Below are 21145 nucleotides of genomic sequence, written 5' to 3'. Positions count from 1 at the left end.
TCCAACCTGGAAACTCTGGCCTTTTCCAAGAGCTCCGACTTTCCCACCTGATCACAGAGTTTCCAGTTGTTTTGAACGTGGCAGAAATCCCATGTAATTTTTTATGCCCTGTGGTGTAGTCAGTATTCCCCGTGGTGTAGTCAGTATGCCCCGTGATGTAGTCAGCATGCCCCGTGGTGTAGTCAGTATGCCCCGTGGTGTAGTCAGTATTCCCCGTGATGTAGTCAGCATGCCCCGTGGTGTAGTCAGTATTCCCCGTGATGTAGTCAGCATGCCCCGTGGTGTAGTCAGCATGCCCCGTGGTGTAGTCAGTATTCCCCGTGATGTAGTCAGCATGCCCCGTGGTGTAGTCAGCATGCCCCGTGGTGTAGTCAGTATTCCCTGTGATGTAGTCAGTATTCCCCGTGGTGTAGTCAGTATGCCCTGTGGTGTAGTCAGTACGCCCTGTGGTGTAGTCAGTACTCCCTGTGGTGTAGTCAGTATGCCCCGTGGTGTAGTCAGTATGCCCCGTGGTGTAGTCAGTATGCCCTGTGGTGTAGTCAGTATTTCCCGTGGTGTAGTCAGTATTCCCCGTGATGTAGTCAGCATGCCCCGTGGTGTAGTCAGCATGCCCCGTGGTGTAGTCAGTATTCCCTGTGATGTAGTCAGTATTCCCCGTGGTGTAGTCAGTATGCCCTGTGGTGTAGTCAGTACGCCCTGTGGTGTAGTCAGTACTCCCTGTGGTGTAGTCAGTATGCCCTGTGGTGTAGTCAGTATGCCCCGTGGTGTAGTCAGTATGCCCCGTGGTGTAGTCAGTATGCCCTGTGGTGTAGTCAGTATTTCCCGTGGTGTAGTCAGTATTTCCCGTGGTGTAGTCAGTATGCCCCGTGGTGTAGTCAGTATGCCCCGTGGTGTAGTCAGTATGCCCTGTGGTGTAGTCAGTATTCCCTGTGGTGTAGTCAGTATGCCCCGTGGTGTAGTCAGTATTCCCTGTGGTGTAGTCAGTATGCCCCGTGGTGTAGTCAGTATTCCCTGTGGTGTAGTCAGTATGCCCTGTGGTGTAGTCAGTATTCCCTGTGGTGTAGTCAGTGAAAGAAACTCCACAAAAACTTAAAGGTGGTCACCCTTTTGGTCACTTTATTAAATGTTATATTAAATACTTATCAAGATAGTAGCAGTTCAGATCAATCAATGAATGGCAACAAAAAACCTAGTTGGTGTATTTGCTAAACATGAGAAGGACATTCTTGGGAGGGCGACAGGCAACATCTCAGAAATACACCTTATTGTGCAAACGGAGGAACCCTGCCTCCTGTCGACCAGGTCAGACAACCTCCTGTCGACCTGTCCACCCCGTCCTGTACCAGGGCGGGATTAGGATGCAACAAGTGGAACAGAAAGAGAAGGATGAACAGCACCCTGGGATATGGAGCTACGCTAGGCAACAACTTGACAACAAGAGCATGAGCTTTACAAAGAGAGAGAGTCCCGGGGAAGTGAGTGAGGGGCGAGGGAGGGGGACAGTTTGTTTAAAACGTCACGAGAGCATTCCATATTACCATTATAATAACCATGAGACAAATAGTGGAAATATTAAGGGCTACAAGCTAGAAAAATCATTCTCAAATGTAATTTACACAAAACTTTAGGAAATGGAATTAATGCCCTCATTTTGTTTTGTCATGGCTATGCATCAGAATCTCCCAAAGAGTTTTACAACACCAGCACATCTTTCTGCCTGCCTGCCTGCGTGTCTGTCTTTCTGCCTGCCTGCGTGTCGGTCTTTCTGCCTGCCTGCGTGTCTGTCTTTCTGCCTGCCTGCGTGTCTGTCTTTCTGCCTGCCTGCGTGTCTGTCTTTCTGCCTGCCTGCGTGTCTGTCTTTCTGCCTGCATGCGTGTCTGTCTTTCTGCGTGCCTGCGTGTCTGTCTTTCTGCCTGCCTGCGTGTCTGTCTTTCTGCCTGCCTGCGTGTCCGTCTTTCTGTCTTTCTGCCTGTCTGCGTGTCCGTCTTTGTCTTTCTGCCTGCGTGTCCGTCTTTCTGTCTGCCTGCGTGTCCGTCTTTCTGTCTTTCTGCCTGCCTGCGTGTCCGTCTTTCTGCCTGCCTGTGTGTCCGTCTTTCTGGATGCCTGCCTGGATGCCTGCCTGTGTCTTGGTCTGTCTGTCTGTCTGTCTGCGTGTGTCTTGGTCTGTCTGTCTGTCTGTCTGTCTGTCTGCCTGCGTGTGTCTTGGTCTGTCTGTCTGTCTGTCTGCGTGTGTCTTGTCTGTCTGTCTGTCTGTCTGCGTGTGTCTTGGTGTGTCTGCTTGCGTGTGTCTTGGTCTGTCTGTCTGTCTGCATGTGTCTTGGTCTGTCAGCGTGTCTGCGTGCGTGTGTGTCTTGGTCGGTCTGTCTGTCTGCGTGTGTCTTGGTCTGCGTGTGTCTTGGTCTGCGTGTGTCTTGGTCTGTCAGCGTGTCTGCGTGCGTGTGTGTCTTGGTCGGTCTGTCTGTCTGTCTGCGTGTGTCTTGGTCTGCGTGTGTCTTGGTCTGCGTGTGTCTTGGTCGGTCTGTCTGTCTGCGTGTGTCTTGGTCTGCGTGTGTCTTGGTCTGCGTGTGTCTTGGTCTGCGTGTGTCTTGGTCTGCGTGTGTCTTGGTCTGCGTGTGTCTTGGTCTGCGTGTGTCTTGGTCTGCGTGTGTCTTGGTCTGCGTGTGTCTTGGTCTGCGTGTGTCTTGGTCTGCGTGTGTCTTGGTCTGCGTGTGTCTTGGTCTGCGTGTGTCTTGGTCTGCGTGTGTCTTGGTCTGCGTGTGTCTTGGTCTGCGTGTGTCGGTCTGCGTGTGTCTTGGTCTGCGTGTGTCTTGGTCTGCGTGTGTCTTGGTCTGCGTGTGTCTTGGTCTGCGTGTGTCTGTCTGCGTGTGTCTGTCTGCGTGTGTCTGTCTGCGTGTGTCTGTCTGCGTGTGTCGGTCTGCGTGTGTCGGTCTGCGTGTGTCTGTCTGCGTGTGTCTTGGTCTGCGTGTGTCTTGGTCTGCGTGTGTCTCTGTCTGCGTGTGTCTGTCTGCGTGTGTCTGTCTGCGTGTGTCTGTCTGCGTGTGTCTGTCTGCGTGTGTCTGTCTGCGTGTGTCTGTCTGCGTGTGTCGGTCTGCGTGTGTCGGTCTGCGTGTGTCTTGGTCTGCGTGTGTCTTGGTCTGCGTGTGTCTCTGTCTGCGTGTGTCTGTCTGCGTGTGTCTGTCTGCGCGTGTCTGTCTGCGTGTGTCTGTCTGCGTGTGTCTGTCTGCGTGTGTCTGTCTGCGTGTGTCTGTCTGCGTGTGTCTTGGTCTGCGTGTGTCTTGGTCTGCGTGTGTCTGTCTGCGTGTGTCTGTCTGCGTGTGTCTGTCTGCGTGTGTCTGTCTGCGTGTGTCTGTCTGCGTGTGTCTGTCTGCGTGTGTCTGTCTGCGTGTGTCTGTCTGCGTGTGTCTGTCTGCGTGTGTCTGTCTGCGTGTGTCTGTCTGCGTGTGTCTGTCTGCGTGTGTCTTGGTCTGCGTGTGTCTTGGTCTGCGTGTGTCTGTCTGCGTGTGTCTTGGTCTGCGTGTGTCTTGGTCTGCGTGTGTCTTGGTCTGCGTGTGTCTGTCTGCGTGTGTCTGTCTGCGTGTGTCTGTCTGCGTGTGTCTGTCTGCGTGTGTCTTGGTCTGCGTGTGTCTTGGTCTGCGTGTGTCTGTCTGCGTGTGTCTGTCTGCGTGTGTCTGTCTGCGTGTGTCTGTCTGCGTGTGTCTGTCTGCGTGTGTCTGTCTGCGTGTGTCTGTCTGCGTGTGTCTGTCTGCGTGTGTCTGTCTGCGTGTGTCTGTCTGCGTGTGTCTGTCTGCGTGTGTCTTGGTCTGCGTGTGTCTTGGTCTGCGTGTGTCTGTCTGCGTGTGTCTTGGTCTGCGTGTGTCTTGGTCTGCGTGTGTCTTGGTCTGCGTGTGTCTTGGTCTGCGTGTGTCTGTCTGCGTGTGTCTGTCTGCGTGTGTCTGTCTTGGTGGAGGGAGGGTTCTACAGGGGATCTAATAATCTAGATGTTTAATATCCTAAAACAGTCCTGTCAGCACTATGGTCTCCCTCTGGGGGTTCTTTAGATAGACAGGCATTCATTAAAACTGTATCAAAACACAACTTACAGAATAATCAATTCATTAAACAACCCCTTCTTTCAGGGGAAAGAATAACGTAATGCTTAAAAGCATTGGGACAAAAACATTTCCCTTTCCTTACGTTATTTTAAATACATGAAAACTGCAGACAGAAGAGAAGTTGAATAACATTAAGGCGGTATATACAGAATTTCAAATGACATTTCTAAAACGCCTTCATATAGTCCCTATACAAGTCATGTCATTCCCTGCTTCAGGAGACGGGAGAGCTGGAGGGAGTGGTGAGGGGCTCCGAGACCCTTCTCTCTGTGTCATCTCACCTCCCCAGTGAAGGAGGGTTGTAAGACAGCGGGTAACGTCCCAGATCCCACCCCTATCCCCTACATAGTGCACTACTTCTAACCAAAACCCTAGGGATCTGCGCTCCATCTAGTGCACTACATAGGAGACGGGGCAGCATTAAGGAGCAACCTACTGAGTGAGACAGTGAGGGGGCAGTGAGTGGGTCTGAGTCCCAAATGATACCCTATTGCCTAAATAGTGCACTACTTTTGACCAGAGCCAATATGAAGTGGATAGTGCACTATGTAGAGAATAGATAGGGGACTATGTGGAGCAAGCCCTGGGTCCCCCTCCCCTTACAGGTTGCCCTTGGAGGGGCCGGGGTTCTTGCCGCCCATGGAGGGGTGGGTGGGATGACCCTGTAGCGCCCCCAGCTGTTGGTACAACCCCAAGAGTTCCATCTGGCTCATCCCTCCAGCTCCCAGCATGCCGTTCATCTGGCTCATCAGCTGGGCCTGGTTGGCCATGGCCATCTGCTGCTCTCTCACCTTCCTGTTGGTGATCACCTTCTGAACGTACATCATTAGCTGTGGAGGGGAGGCAGGGAGAGGTTAGGACTTCTCAGGTTCCATCAGAGAGAGACAGATGGAGAGAGAGGTTAGGACTTCTCAGGTTCCATCAGAGAGATGGAGGAAGAGGTTAGGACTTCTCAGGTTCCATCAGAGAGAGACAGATGGAGAGAGAGGTTAGGACTTCTCAGGTTCCATCAGAGAGAGACAGATGGAGAGAGAGGTTAGGACTTCTCAGGTTCCATCAGAGAGAGACAGATGGAGAGAGAGGTTAGGACTTCTCAGGTTCCATCAGAGAGAGACAGATGGAGAGAGAGGTTAGGACTTATCAGGTTCCATCAGAGAGAGACAGATGGAGAGAGAGGTTAGGACTTCTCAGGTTCCATCAGAGAGAGACAGATGGAGAGAGAGGTTAGGACTTCTCAGGTTCCATCAGAGAGAGACAGATGGAGAGAGAGGTTAGGACTTCTCAGGTTCCATCAGAGAGAGACAGATGGAGGTTAGAGAGACTAGGTGGTCATCAGCCTGAACACTAGAAAGAGAAACAGGAGAGGTTTAGATAGCAGGTGGAAAGGAAACGTTTAAGGTAGTGGTGTCGTGTCAGGTCTTGTCGTGCTAGCTTGTTTCATATCGTGTTAGGATGTGCTAGCGGATGTCGGGCTAGGTTCTGTTGTGCTAGCTTGTATCATGTGTTAGGTCGTGTCGTGCTAGCTTGTATTATGTCATGCTAGGTCGTGCTAGCTTGTATTATGTCATGCTAGGTCGTGCTAGCTTGTGTCATGTAAGGTCGTGCAAGCTTGTATTATGTCATGCTAGGTCGTGTCGTGCTAGCTTGTATCGTGTCGTGCTAGGTCGTGCTAGGTCGTGCTAGCTTGTATCATGTCATGTTAGGTCGTGCTAGGTTGTGTCATGTTAGGTTGTTCTAGGTCGTGCTAGCTTGTATCATGTCGTGCTAGGTTGTGTCGTGCTAGCTTGTATCATGTTGTGCTAGGTCGTGTCGTGCTAGCTTGTATTATGTCATGCTAGGTCGTGCTAGCTTGTGTCATGTTAGGTCGTGCTAGCTTGTATCATGTCATGTTAGGTCGTGCTAGGTTGTATCATGTCGTGCTAGATCGTGTCGTGCTAGCTTGTATCATGTCGTGCTAGGTCGTGTCGTGCAAGCTTGTATCATGTTGTGCTAGGTCGGGTCATGCTAGCTTGTATCATGTCGTGTTAGGTCGTGCTAGGTTGTGCTAGCTTGTATCATGTGCTAGCTTGTAACATGTCGTGCTAGGTTGTATCATGTCGTGCTAGGTCGTGTCGTGCAAGCTTGTATCATGTCGTGCTAGGTCGGGTCATGCTAGCTTGTATCATGTTGTGCTAGGTTGGGTCATGCTAGCTTGTATCATGTCGTGCTAGCTTGTATCATGTCGTGCTAGGTTGTGTCGTGCTAGCTTGTATCATGTCGTGCTAGGTCGTGTCGTGCAAGCTTGTATCATGTCGTGCTAGGTCGGGTCATGCTAGCTTGTATCATGTTGTGTTAGGTCCTGCTAGCTTGTATCATGTCGTGTTAGGTCCTGCTAGGTCGTGCTAGCTTGTATCATGTCGTGTTAGGTCCTGCTAGGTCGTGCTAGCTTGTATCATGTCGTGTTAGGTCCTGCTAGCTTGTATCATGTCGTGTTAGGTCCTGCTAGCTTGTATCATGTCGTGTTAGGTCCTGCTAGGTCGTGCTAGCTTGTATCATGTCGTGTTAGGTCCTGCTAGGTCGTGCTAGCTTGTATCATGTGTTAGGTCCTGCTAGGTCGTGCTAGCTTGTATCATGTCGTGTTAGGTCCTGCTAGGTCGTGCTAGCTTGTATCATGTCGTGTTAGGTCCTGCTAGGTCGTGCTAGCTTGTATCATGTCGTGTTAGGTCCTGCTAGGTCGTGCTAGCTTGTATCATGTTGTGTTAGGTCCTGCTAGGTCGTGCTAGCTTGTATCATGTCGTGTTAGGTCGTGCTAGCTTGTATCATGTCGTGTTAGGTCCTGCTAGCTTGTATCATGTCGTGTTAGGTCCTGCTAGGTCGTGCTAGCTTGTATCATGTCGTGTTAGGTCCTGCTAGGTCGTGCTAGCTTGTATCATGTCGTGTTAGGTCCTGCTAGGTCGTGCTAGCTTGTATCATGTCGTGTTAGGTCCTGCTAGGTCATGCTAGCTTGTATCATGTCGTGTTAGGTCCTGCTAGGTCGTGCTAGCTTGTATCATGTCGTGTTAGGTCGTGCTAGCTTGTATCATGTCGTGTTAGGTCCTGCTAGCTTGTATCATGTCGTGTTAGGTCCTGCTAGGTCGTGCTAGCTTGTATCATGTCGTGTTAGGTCCTGCTAGGTCGTGCTAGCTTGTATCATGTCGTGTTAGGTCCTGCTAGGTCATGCTAGCTTGTATCATGTCGTGTTAGGTCCTGCTAGGTCGTGCTAGCTTGTATCATGTCGTGTTAGGTCGTGCTAGCTTGTATCATGTCGTGTTAGGTCCTGCTAGCTTGTATCATGTCGTGTTAGGTCCTGCTAGGTCGTGCTAGCTTGTATCATGTCGTGTTAGGTCCTGCTAGGTCGTGCTAGCTTGTATCATGTCGTGTTAGGTCCTGCTAGGTCGTGCTAGCTTGTATTATGTTGTGTTAGGTCGTGTCAGGCTAGAGGTTGTGATCTTACAGTCTGTTGCTTATTGAGGACGTCTCTGTAGACAGCTTCTCTTCGTTTGAGTTCCATCTCTACACTGGCCTGTCTCCCCAGAGCCATGGCCTGGACCTGGGACTCCGTTAGTGCTGGGTTCTCCTTCCACTGGGGGGGAGAGGAGGAGACTGGTCACACACTGTTCTGACAGACCATATAACCAAAACTTCCTCACACCTCAAGTCTTCAACACAGGTTCTTAGGAGGATAGACTCCAGCACCCATTCAGTCCATCCCTCCCCCTCCAGATGGGGTCTTCTAGAGATGATCTAGTTAGTTTTTTAGGTTGTCCCTCCACCCCTCCTGATGGTGTCTTCTAGAGATTATATTAGGTTGTCCCTCCACCCCTCCTGATGGTGTCTCCTAGAGATGATCTAGTTAGATTATATTAGGTTGTCCCTCCACCCCTCCACTCACCACTCTCCCGATGGTGTCCTCTAGAGATTCTCTGGGGAGGAACTTGAGAGCGTTGGTGGCCTCCATCACCTTCTGACGGCCCTGGTTGATCAACTCCTACAATCGTAGAAAAAAGATGCAAAAGTTAAAAAATAAATCTAGAACCCAAATTTAGAGTACTGGGTTAAATCTAGAACCCCAACTTAACGTACTGGGTCATGGGAGGGCCACCAACCGGTGTGTGTGAGTAACATATAATTTGGTCAATTCGCAGCAGGGTCTGAAATGCAGGACACGGGGCTGGGCGAGTGCGTCTGTGACAGGGCAGTATGTGTGTGTGCGCGTGTGTGTGTGTGACAGGCAGTGTGTGTGACCGGTACCTCCAGCTGAGGGTTGGACATAGAGGCCAGTGCGGCAACGTTGAAGGGGAAGTAGCTGTTAGCTCCTCCCATGTCCATCTGTCCTCCGTACGCTCCATGGTTCACACGCAGAGACAGACCCTGGGACAGAGACAGAGAGGGTTACAGAGACAGACAGAGACAGACCCTGGGACAGAGACAGAGAGGGTTACAGAGACAGACCCTGGGACAGAGACAGAGAGGGTTATAGAGACAGACAGAGACAGACCCTGGGACAGAGAGGGTTATAGACACACAGAGACAGACCCTGGGACAGAGACAGAGGGTTATAGAGACACACAGAAACAGACCCTGGGACAGAGACAGACCCTGGGACAGAGAGGGTTATAAAGACAGAGAGGGTTATAGAGACAGAGAGGGTTATAGAGACAGAGAGGGTTATAGAGACAAATAAATTCATTAAAAATCCTACAATGTGATTTTCTGGATGTTTTTTCTCGTTTTGTCTGTCATAGTTGAAGTGTACCTATGATGAAAATTACAGGCCTCTCTCATCTTTTTAAGTGGGAGAACTTGCACAATTGGTCCTGTATCGACATAACCTGAAAGGCCGCTCAGCAAAGATGAAGCTACTGCTCCAAACCCGCCATTAAAAAGCCAGACTACGGTTTGCAACTGCACATGGGGGACAAAGATCGTACTTTTTAGAGAAATGTCCTCTGGTCTGATGAAACAAAAATAGAACTGTTTGGCCATAATGACCATCATTATTTTTGGAGGAAAAAGGGGGAGGCTTGCAAGCCGAAGAACACCATCCCAACTGTGAAGCACAGGGGTGGCAGCATCATGTTGTGGGGGTGCTTTGCTGCAGGAGGGACTGGTGCACTTCACAAAATAGATGGCATCATGAGGTAGGAACATTATGTGGATATATTGAACCAACATCTCAAGACATCAGTCAGGAAGTTAAAACTTGGTCGCAAATGGGTCTTCCAAATGGACAATGACCCCAAGTATACTTCCAAAGTTGTGGCAAAATGGCTTAAGGACAACAAAGTCGAGGTATTGGAGTGGCCATCACAAACCCTGACCTCAATCCGATATAAAGTTTGTTGGCAGAACTGAAAAAGCGTGTGCGAGCAAGGAGGCCTACAAACCTGACTCAGTTACACCAGCTCTGTCAGGAGAAATGGGCCAAAATTCACCCGACTTATTGTGGGAAGCTTGTGGAAGGCTACCCGAAACGTTTGACCCAAGTTAAACAAGTTAAAGGCAATGCTACCAAATACTAATTGAGTGTATGTTAACTTCTGACCCACTGGGAATGTGATGAAAGAAATAAAAGCTGAAATAAATCATTCTCTCTACTATTATTCTGACATTTCACATTCTTAAAATAAAGTGGTGATCCTAACTGACCTAAGACAGGGAGTTTTTACTAGGATTAAATGTCAGGAATTGTGAAAAACTGAGTTTAATGTATTTGGCTGAGGTGTATGTAAACTTCTGACTTCAACTGTATATACAATGAGATCATGTTTGAGAACTAACAATCACCAAAATAAAAGCTAGACTGTCAGGGAGAATTTAAATTCCAAAAACAAATAATTTAGCAGTATTGATTTTGTGTTTGAGCAAAATAAATTCGCTTTAAAAGGGCAACATTCTCTCAGCTCCATTTGTAGAATTGCAGGAAATTGCCTTAAATGTTAAACAATTCAAGATGGCAGCCTCTAAAATGGGCTCTACACGGCCACGGTGGGGGCCTCTAAAATGGCCTCTACACGGCCAAGATGGCGGCCTCTAAAATGGCCTCTACACGGCCAAGATGGCGGCCTCTAAAATGGCCTCTACACGGCCAAGATGGCGGCCTCTAAAATGGCCTCTACACGGCCAAGATGGCGGCCTCTAAAATGGCCTCTACACGGCCAAGATGGCAGGCTCTAAAATGGGCTCCACACGGCTAAGGTGGGGGCCTCTAAAATGGGCTCTACACGGCCAAGTTGGGGGGCTCTACACAGCCAAGATGGGGGCCTCTAAAATGGGTTCTACACGGCCAAGTTGGGGGGCTCTACACGACCAAGATGGCAGCCTCTAAAATGGGCTCTACATGGCCAATATGGCAGCCTCTAAAATGGACTCTATACGGCCAAGATGGGGGCCTCTAAAATGGGCTCTACACGGCCAAGATGGCATTCTCTAAAATTGGCTCTACACGGCCAAGATGGCAGTCTCTAAAATCCAGCCGCGCCGAAGGGCCAAGCTTAAAGGGTCAATGCAGACAGTTACATAGTTAACCAAATCTCTACCCGGACTAACTGTTTAGCAGTTTCATGGCTTGGGGGTAGAAGCTTTTCAGAGTCTGTCTGACTGACTGTACCTTCTTCTCCGCCTCGTACTCGGCCCAGGCTGCTTTGCGGTCCTCCTCGCTGAGAGCCTCCTCTTCCTTGTGATCCAGCAGGGAGTCATGTTCATGATAGCCCACAATCTGCTCCTTATTGCTGTGGAGCAGCTCAGCTAGGAAGGGGTCCTACAGGAGAGAAGTTACAGCACGGTTAGGTTAAGGTCAGGTTTAGGTCAGGTTAAGGTTAGGTTAAGGTCAGGGAGTCAAGTTCATGATAGCCCACAATCTGTCCCTTATTGCTGTGGTCCTACAGGAGAGATGGAGCAGTCAGCTAGGACACACACCATGAAACCACAAACCGACAGCACCAGTTCTTTTTTAACTAATCAAAACCCTAAAAGTGGAAAAAAAATACATTCTGTTAATCTGATCAGAGATGACAAAGTCCAACAGCTGGTTTGAGTGTTCTACTACAGAGTGGAACACCAGGCAGCTGGAGGAGGGAGGAGAGAGAGACAGGAGGAGAGAGAAACGGGAGGAGAGAGAAACGGGAGGAGAGAGAAACAGGAGGAGAGGAGAGAGAAACGGGAGGAGAGGAGAGAGAAACGGGTGGAGAGGAGAGAGAGACGGGGGGGAGATTGAGGGACAGGGGGAGGAGAGAGAAACGGGGGGAGAGAGAAACAGGAGGAGAGGAGAGAGAGACAGGGGGGGGATTGAGGGACAGGGGGAGGAGAGAGAAACGGGAGGAGAGAGGGAGGGAGGGGGTGACAAGATGGCCTACAGAGAGGAGGTAGGTACTCTGAAGGCGTGGTGCTGGGTAAACCACCTCTCCCTGAACGTTAGCTAAACAAAGGAGCAGATTGTGGACTTCAGGAGGAACCAGGCGCCATTCCTCCGTGGAGATGGTCAACTTCACATTCCTCAGCGTACACATCTCGGAAAAGCTGAAATAGTGTAACCACACCGACACCGAAGTGAAGGCATGACAGCAACTATTCAACCTCAGGGTGCTGAAGAAATTTGGCCTGTCCACGATGGGCCCTCAGTGTTCTACAGGAGCACCATCGAGAGCATCCTGTCGGGCTGAATCACAGTGTTCTACAGGAGCACCATCGAGAGCATCCTGTCGGGTTGCATCACAGTGTTCTACAGGAGCACCATCGAGAGCATCCTGTCGGGCTGAATCACAGTGTTCTACAGGAGCACCATCGAGAGCATCCTGTCAGGTTGCATCACAGTGTTCTACAGGAGCACCATCGAGAGCATCCTGTCGGGCTGCATCACAGTGTTCTACAGGAGCACCATCGAGAGCATCCTGTCGGGCTGCATCCCAGTGTTCTACAGGAGCACCATCGAGAGCATCCTGCGCGGACCGTGGGGCTCTTCAGAGGGTGATACGTGCAGCTGAACGCACCATTGAGTGCACATTGCCTGCCGTCCAGGACATCTACACCACCAGGTCTTGCAGGAAGGCCTAGAAGATCACCAGGGACCTCAACCACACATCATGGCAAAGTGGAACCCTGGCCAATAGTTTCCACTGAATAGTTATGATGTATATAGTATATTTATTCATCACTACTACAGTTATGATGTATATAGTATATTTATTCATCACTACTGAGTATGTGGACCTGTGGAAGCCCTGAGCTGAGGACGTGGATCTGTGGAAGCCCCACAGCTGAGGACGTGGATCTGTGGAAGCCCTGAGCTGAGGACGTGGATCTGTGGAAGCCCCACAGCTGAGGACGTGGACCCTGTGGAAGCCCCACAGCTGAGGACGTGGACCTGTGGAAGCCCCACAGCTGAGGACGTGGACCTGTGGAAGCCCCACAGCTGAGGACGTGGACCTGTGGAAGCCCCACAGCTGAGGACGTGGACCTGTGGAAGCCCCACAGCTGAGTATGTGGACCTGTGGAAGCCCCACAGCTGAGTACGTGGACTTGTGGAAGCCCCACAGCTGAGGACGTGGACCTGTGGAAGCCCCACAGCTGAGGACGTGGACCTGTGGAAGCCCCACAGCTGAGGACGTGGACTTGTGGAAGCCCCACAGCTGAGGACGTGGATCTGTGGAAGCCCCACAGCTGAGTAAGTGGACTTGTGGAAGCCCCACAGCTGAGTAAGTGGACTTGTGGAAGCCCCACAGCTGAGGACGTGGACCTGTGGAAGCCCCACAGCTGAGGACGTGGACCTGTGGAAGCCCCACAGCTGAGGACGTGGACCTGTGGAAGCCGACTGAATACTACAGGCTTACGGAGAGTTCGGCAGAAACATCTGAAACAGTAGACTACTGGGAGCCATTTCACCACTACAGACAGTAGACTACTGGGAGCCATTTCACCACTACAGACAGTAGACTACTGGGAGCCATTTCACCACTACAGACAGTAGACTACTGGGAGCCATTTCACCACTACAGACAGTAGACTACTGGGAGCCATTTCACCACTACAGACAGTAGACTACTGGGAGCCTGTCAGTCCTATACAGCAGCTAAATACTATTATATCACCTGCTGAGAGCTGGGAACACACCTGCAGGGCCCCTTATGTATCTGTGTGTGTGTGTGTGTGTGTGTGGACTTCTCCAGTGTCTGGGGTTAGTGGGGCCCCTGGTTGCTCCCTTCTCTGTCATTAGGAGGAAACAAGCTACTTCCTTGGTCTGCAATTAGTGTTCACTATTCTAGAGCAGGAAGACAGGAAGGCTGTGTCCCAAATGGCTCCCTATTTAATGCACTACTTTAACCCTTTAGGGCACTCTTTAGGGCATAGGGAGCCATTTGGAGTTGGGATGCACACAGGAAGTGTCTTAAAGAGAGGGATGGACTAATGACACACCATCAGGTAGACTGATGGAGAGAGAGAAGAAAAACTACTCGGGTGAGGAGAAGAGAGGGTGAGAGGTAGCTCAGTTGTAATCCAGGATCAAAGATACTGACAAAACCACAGAGATACTTAAAGGATCGCTGTGGACTGAAGGATCGCTCTCCTTCCAACTGATTCACCTACCCTCTCCTTCCAACTGATTCACCTACCCTCTCCTTCCAACTGATTCACCTACCCTCTCCTTCCAACTGATTCATCCACCTCTTCTTCCAACCGATTCATCCACCTCTTCTTCCAACTGATTCATCCACCTCTTCTTCCAACTGATTCACCTACCCTCTCCTTCCAACTGATTCACCTACCCTCTCCTTCCAACTGATTCACCTACCCTCTCCTTCCAACTGATTCACCTACCCTCTCCTTCCAACTGATTCATCCACCTCTTCTTCCAACTGATTCATCCACCACTTCTTCCAACTGATTCATCCACCTCTTCTTCCAACTGATTCATCCACCTCTTCTTCCAACTGATTCATCCACCTCTTCTTCCAACTGATTCATCCACCTCTTCTTCCAACTGATTCATCCACCTCTTCTTCCAACTGATTTATCCACCTCTTCTTCCAACTGATTCATCCACCTCTTCTTCCAACTGATTCATCCACCTCTTCTTCCAACTGATTCATCCACCTCTTCTTCCAACTGATTCATCCACCTCTTCTTCCAACTGATTCATCCACCTCTTCTTCCAACTGATTCATCCACCTCTTCTTCCAACTGATTCATCCACCTCTTCTTCCAACTGATTCATCCACCTCTTCTTCCAACTGATTCATCCATCTCTCTTCTCTCCAACGGATTCATCCATCTCTCTTCTCTCCAACTGATTCATCCATCTCTCTTCTCTCCAACTGATTCATCCATCTCTCTTCTCTCCAACTGATTCATCCATCTCTCTTCTCTCCAACTGATTCATCCATCTCTCTTCTCTCCAACTGATTCATCCATCTCTCTTCTCTCCAACTGATTCATCCATCTCTCTTCTCTCCAACTGATTCATCCATCTCTCTTCTCTCCAACGGATTCATCCATCTCTCTTCTCTCCAACGGATTCATCCATCTCTCTTCTCTCCAACGGATTCATCCATCTCTCTTCTCTCCAACGGATTCATCCATCTCTCTTCTCTCCAACGGATTCATCCATCTCTCTTCTCTCCAACTGATTCATCCATCTCTCTTCTCTCCAACGGATTCATCCATCTCTCTTCTCTCCAACGGATTCATCCATCTCTCTTCTCTCCAACTGATTCATCCATCTCTCTTCTCTCCAACGGATTCATCCATCTCTTCTCTCCAACTGATTCATCCATCTCTCTTCTCTCCAACTGATTCATCCATGTATTTGGTAAAAGGCAGTAAACAGATTGTCGGAGCAGCTGTGTTGTGCTGTTAGACAGCCTCTCTAAAGGCTGTGCTGAGATCATTAAACGGCATGGTGGGGGCCTCGGGGGCCAAACCAGCCTGTCACACAGCACCTGCACCCATGAAGAGAGGAAACAATGGAACGAGACAGAGAGAGCTGGAGGGTGGACGCAGGCCGGACAGACCGAGGGAGGGATAAACAACAGGGTTTATGACATCTCTAAAGATCAAAGGCAGCTGGCTGCACACTAACCTGTTATACACACACACACATTCCAGGGTACATATGCACAGAGGGAGCAGGTTAACAGAGAGCATCTTGGCATTTAAAGGTTATTTGGTTCATCGTTGTTCCAGTGAAGAATATTGCGGTGTGTCTATAATGAGAGGGTTTAAACACAGTAACGAGGGTTGGACCTGTTCCTCTGCAGGGGCTCGGTGAGCAGGGGGCCAGATGGGCCGCAAGTTCCCTCCACTACACAGATTTATGAGAACGTGCACACACACACAAAACCGTGATTTCTCCAAACAACCAGTGACATAATTGTTCCTCGTTATTAGTCACATCCCATAGTCCTGGGACAGAAGTTACATAGATCTATGTTACCGACGCCTGTCCTAGAGAGATTATAAACCCCCCCCCCCAGCCATCCCATCCAGCCCCGGTACCTTTGGCAGCATAGGCGTGGTCCTCTTGCTCTTCTTGCCAGTGGGATCATCCAGAAGGTCAGGTTCAAAGGCGTAGAGCTCCGTCAGCTCATTCATGGTGAAATGTCTCTCTATCTGCTGTTGATCCACCACTCGGAAGGACAGAGACTGTTTAGCCACCTGGCGGTCATAGATCTTCTCTTCCATAGTACCCTGAGAGGAGAATAGGACAGGTCAGAGGACAGGTTTACATCCATAGTACCCTGAGCTGGGAAGAGGACAGGTTTACATCTATAGTACCCTGAGAGGGGAAGAGGACAGGTCAGAGGACAGGTTTACATCTATAGTACCCTGAGAGAGGAAGAGGACAGGTTTACAACCATAGTACCCTAAGAGGGGAAGAGGACAGGTTTACATCTATAGTACCCTGAGAGGGGAAGAGGACAGGTCAGAGGACAGGTTTACATCTATAGTACCCTGAGAGGGGAAGAGGACAGGTTTACATCCATAGTACCCTGAGAGGGGAAGAGGACAGGTTTACATCCATAGTACCCTGAGAGGGGAAGAGGACAGGTTTACATCCATAGTACCCTGAGAGGGGAAGAGGACAGGTTTACATCTATAGTACCCTGAGAGGGGAAGAGGACAGGTCAGAGGACAGGTTTACATCTATAGTACCCTGAGAGGGGAAGAGGACAGGTTTACATCCATAGTACCCTGAGAGGGGAAGAAGACAGGTTTACATCTATAGTACCCTGAGAAGAGGACAGGAGGACAGGTTCTTCCCCTGAACAGGCAATTAACCCACCGTTCCTAGGCAGTCATTGTAAATAAGAATTTGTTCTTAACTGACTTGCCTAGTTAAATAAATTTGAAAAGAATACTGGGTAAACGAAAGTGTTTCCTGTGCCTCAAAACCAAACATTTTCCTGGTCCACCACTCCACCCTGGACTTGAACTTAACAACCAGGTCCACCTCTACAGGTAGCAGGACCCACGACCCCACCCCAACTAACCATGCCCACATATAGGACCCCTCAGATCAGACCTATGCCATTACTGCCCACCCCATGTCCCCCACCCCCGCAAAGAGGGTCTCAACATGAAATTCACACATCCGCCCAGGCCGTGAGCAGGCAAACGGGCCCAACCCCCACTCTTACACTAGCACAAGCCAATGGCAAGTACCAGATGCTCAGCAGGCTCTGCTCACACTTACTGGCCTGAGGCCAAACCACACGACTAACAACATTGGACACTTTATGGAACAAAAAGCCTTCACTATCTCATCCTGGAATATCCAAGGCCTGAGGTCATCTGCCTTTGGCCTGAAGAGCAGGAATCTGGACTTCACCAAATTAATCAGAAATCCAGACGTTGTCATCCTACAAGAAACATGGTACAGAGATGGACCCACTGGTTGCCCTCTAGGTTAAAGAGAGCTGGTAGTCCCATCCACCACACTACCAGGTGGGTGGTATAGAGGAGATGGACCCACTGGTTGCCCTCTAGGTTACAGAGAGCTGGTAGTCCCATCCACCACACTACCAGGTGGGTGGTATAGAGGAGATGGACCCACTGGTTGTCCTCTAGGTTACAGAGAGCTGGTAGTCCCATCCACCACACTACCAGGTGGGTGGTATAGAGGAGATGGACCCACTGGTTGCCCTCTAGGTTACAGAGAGGTGGTAGTCCCATCCACCACACTACCAGGTGGGTGGTATAGAGGAGATGGACCCACTGGTTGCCCTCTAGGTTACAGAGAGCTGGTAGTCCCATTCACCACACCACACGCTAATTTGGTATAGAACAGACCTAACACTCTATTAAATTAATCTAAACAGGAACATTTTACATTTGGCTAGAAATTCAAAAGGAAATTATCCTAACAGAGAAAAATGTCCTCCTGTGTGCTACCTATATCCCCCCACTAGAATCCCCACACTTTAATGAAGACAGCTTTCCATCCTGGAGGGGGAAATCAATCATTTCCAGGCACAGGGACATGTACTAGTCTGTGGCGACCTAAATGCCAGAACTGGACAAGAACCTGACACCCTCAGCACTCAGGGGGACAAACACCTACCTGGAGGTGACAGCATTCCCTCCCCCATATGCCCCCCTAGACACAACTACGACAACATAACCAACAAAAATGGGTCACAACTCCTGCAGCTCTGTTGCACGCTGGGTATGTACATAGTCAATGGTAGGCTTCGAGGGGACTCCTATGGTAGGCACACCTATAGCTCATCTCTTGGCTGTAGTACTGTAGACTACTTTATCACAGGCCTCAACCCAGTCTCTCAGTCTCTCAGAGTTCACAGTGAGCCCATTGCCTATCAGATCACAGCAAAATCACAGTCTACTTGAACAGAGCAATACTGAATCATGAGGCATCAACGCCAAAGGAACTGAATAATATTAAGAAATACTATAGATGGAAGGAAAGTAGTGCGGAAAACTACCCAAAAACTATTATACTAAAACTATTATTATTGGAAACCTATAAAAAAACAATTAGGCAACAACACATTCAATCCCTTTTAACTTCCTGGACAAAACGTTCCACTGTAATAGTGAAGGTGTAAACTTGGCAATAACCTAACCTAACCTAAAACAGTATATTTGACCTCTAACCCTTTCAAATTTAAAAATGTCAACCAAAAAAGCGAAGAAAATTAACAATTACCAAATGGGTTGATGAAGAATGCAAAAACCTAAGAAAGAAATAGAGAAATCTATCCAGCCAAAAACAGAGCCTCAGAAAACCTGGGTTTTCTCAGAAAACCTTCACTAAAACACTACAGAAAAAGAGGGAACAGCACGTCAGATATCAGCTCAATGTTATTGAGGAATCCAAAGACTCGAACGACTTCTGGGAAAACGCTTGGATGAATAAGGTGAGTAAACTGCCTGCTACTCATAAAAGCTAGAATATGAAAATTAGTATATTTGGATAGAAAACACTGAAGTTTCTAAAAATGTTTGAATAATGACTATTACAGAACTCATATGGCAGGCGAAAACCTGACAAAAATCCAACCAGGAAGTGGGAAATCTGAGGTTTGTAGTTTTTCAACTCTTTGCCATTCCAATATACAGTGTCTGTGGGGTCATACTGCACTTCCTAAGGCTTCCACTAGATGTCAACCGTCTTTAGAACCGTGTTTGATGCTTCTACTGTGATGTGTGACTGAATGAGAGGGGATTGAGCCAGGTATCTGGCAGAGTGCCACGAGCTCGTGACACGTGGTCACATGAGAGTTAGTTTGCGTTCCATTGCTTTTCTGAAGACAAAGGAATTCTCCGGTTGGAACATTATTGAAGATTTATGATAAAAACATCCTAAAGATTGATTCCATACTTCGTTTGACATGCTTCTACGAACTGTAATATAACTTTTTTGACTTTTCGTCCGACCTTTCGGCTGGACTTGCATGTGCGTTTGGATTTGTTTACCAAACACCCTAACAAAAAGGAGGTATTTGGACATGAATGATGAACTTTATCAAACATTTATTGTGGATTCCTGGGAGTGCATTCTGAAGGTAAGTGAATATTTATAATGCTATTTCTGACTAATGTTGACTGCGCAACATGGCGGATATCTCTTTGGCTGGTTTGGTCTCCGAGCGCCATACTCAGATTATTGCATGGTGTGCTTTTTCCATCTAAAAAAATCTGACAGCAGTTGCATTAAGGAGAAGTGTATCTAAAGTTCCATGTATAATAGTCGTGTCTTTATCAATGTTTATTATGAGTATTTCTGTAAATTGATGTGGCTCTCTGCAATATCACCGCGTGTTTTAGAACTACTGAACGTAATGCGTCAATGTAAACTCTGATTTTTGTATATAAATATGAACTTTATAAAACAAAACATACATGTATTGTGTAACATGAAGTCTTACGAGTGTCATCTGATGAAGATCATCAATGGTTAGTGATTCATTTTCTCTATTTGTGCTTTTTGTGACTCTTCTCATTGGCTGGAAAAATGGCAGTCTTTTTCTGTGGCTTGGTGGAATTTTAATTATGAGATTTTTGTTGTTTTGAATTTGGCGCCCTGCACCTGGCTGTTGGCAGGGTGGGACGCTACCGTCCCACATATCCCAGAGAGGTTAACAGCAGACTCGTAAATTTCAATGTACTGAGCGCATGTCAAAAAGGCTTTTTACCAAATTACGTACGTATTCACCCTGTACACCCTATCTGAGAAAAACATCAAAACAGAGGCAAAGTCTTCATGTCTTTGTTTAACTTGGGTCAAACTTTTCGTAGCCTTCCACAAGCTTCCCACAATACGTTTTTTGGCCCATTCCTCCTGACAGAGCTGGTGTAACGGAGTCAGGTTTGTAGGCCTCCTTGCTATCACACGCTTTTTCAGTTATGCCCACACATTTTCTATAGGATTGAGGTCAGGACTTTGTGATGGCCACTCCAATACCTTGACTTTGTTGTCTTTAAGCCATTTTGCCACAACTTTGGAAGTATGCTTGGGGTCATTGTTCATTTGGAAGACCATTTTGCGACCAAGCTTTAACTTCCTGACTGATGTCTTCAGATGTTGCTTCAATATATCCACATAATTTTCAATCCTCATGATGCCATCTATTTTGTGAAGTGCACCAGTCCCTCCTGCAGCAAAGCACCCCCACAACATGATGCTGCCACCCCCATGCTTCACAGTTGGGATGGTGTTCTTCGGCTTGCAAGCCTCTCCTTTTTCCCTCCAAACATAACAATGGTCATTATGGCCAAACAGTTCTATTTTTGTTTCATCAGACCAGAGGACATTTCTCCTAAAAGTATGATCTTTGTTCCCATGTGCAGTTGCAAACCATAGTCTGGCTTTTTTATGGCGGTTTTGGAGCAGTGGCTTCTTCCTTGCTGAGCGGCCTTTCAGGTTATGTCGATATAGGACTGGTTTTACTGTGGATATAGATACTTATGTACCCGTTTCCTCCAGCATCTTCACAAGGTCCTTCGCTGTTGTTCTGGGATTGATTTGCACTTTTAACACCAAAGTACGTTCATCTCTAGGAGACAGAATCCGTCTCCTTCCTGAGCTGTATGCCGGCTGAGTGGTTCCATGGTGTTTATACTTGTTCATCTGTACAAACAATAGTACACGTGGTGCGTTTGGAAATTGCTCCCGAGGATGAACCAGACTTGGAGGTCCACAATTGGCTTGGCTGATTTCTTTTGATTTTCACATGATGTCAAACAAAGAGGCACTGAGTTTGAAGGTAGGCCTTGCAATACATCCACAGGTACACCTCCAATTGACTCAGATTATGTCAATTAGCTTATCAGAAGTTTTTAAAGCCATGAATTCATTTTCTGGAATTTTCCGAGCTGTTTAAAGGCACAGTCAACTTAGTGTATGTAAACTTCTGACCCACTGGAATTGTGATAGTGAATTATAAGTGAAATAATATGTCTGTAAACATGACTTGTGTCATGCACAAAGTAGATGTCCTAACCGACTTGCCAAAACGATATAGTTTGTTAACAAGATATTTGTGGAGTGGTTGAAAAACGAGTTAATGACACCAAGTGTA

The 21145-nt window shown here is 48.3% G+C and overlaps 1 protein-coding gene across 5 annotated transcripts in view; it reads right to left on the bottom strand.

Moving 5' to 3' along the window:
• Positions 1-1089: 1089 nt before the first annotated feature.
• LOC110487800 (chromatin remodeler ATRX) overlaps positions 1090-21145 on the bottom strand; it is a 104289-nt gene continuing 84233 nt past the window's right edge. For all 5 annotated transcript variants that reach the window (XM_090198938.1, XM_090198940.1, XM_090198941.1 and 2 more), the window contains 6 exons: positions 15600-15791; positions 10720-10869; positions 8361-8480; positions 8002-8097; positions 7564-7692; positions 1090-4921 (listed from right to left, as the gene is read on the bottom strand). In XM_090198938.1, the coding sequence (XP_090055064.1) occupies positions 4691-4921; positions 7564-7692; positions 8002-8097; positions 8361-8480; positions 10720-10869; positions 15600-15791 (918 nt within the window). In that variant the 3' untranslated portion in view covers positions 1090-4690. The remainder of the gene's footprint in view (positions 4922-7563; positions 7693-8001; positions 8098-8360; positions 8481-10719; positions 10870-15599; positions 15792-21145) is intronic.

This window comes from Oncorhynchus mykiss, chromosome 14 (genome assembly GCF_057628025.1).
Source record: "Oncorhynchus mykiss isolate SJ-2025 chromosome 14, ASM5762802v1, whole genome shotgun sequence".
NCBI classification, from domain to species: domain Eukaryota; kingdom Metazoa; phylum Chordata; class Actinopteri; order Salmoniformes; family Salmonidae; genus Oncorhynchus; species Oncorhynchus mykiss.
Note: the sequence above shows the minus strand (reverse complement) of the source record. Positions and strands in the feature narration are given on the sequence as shown.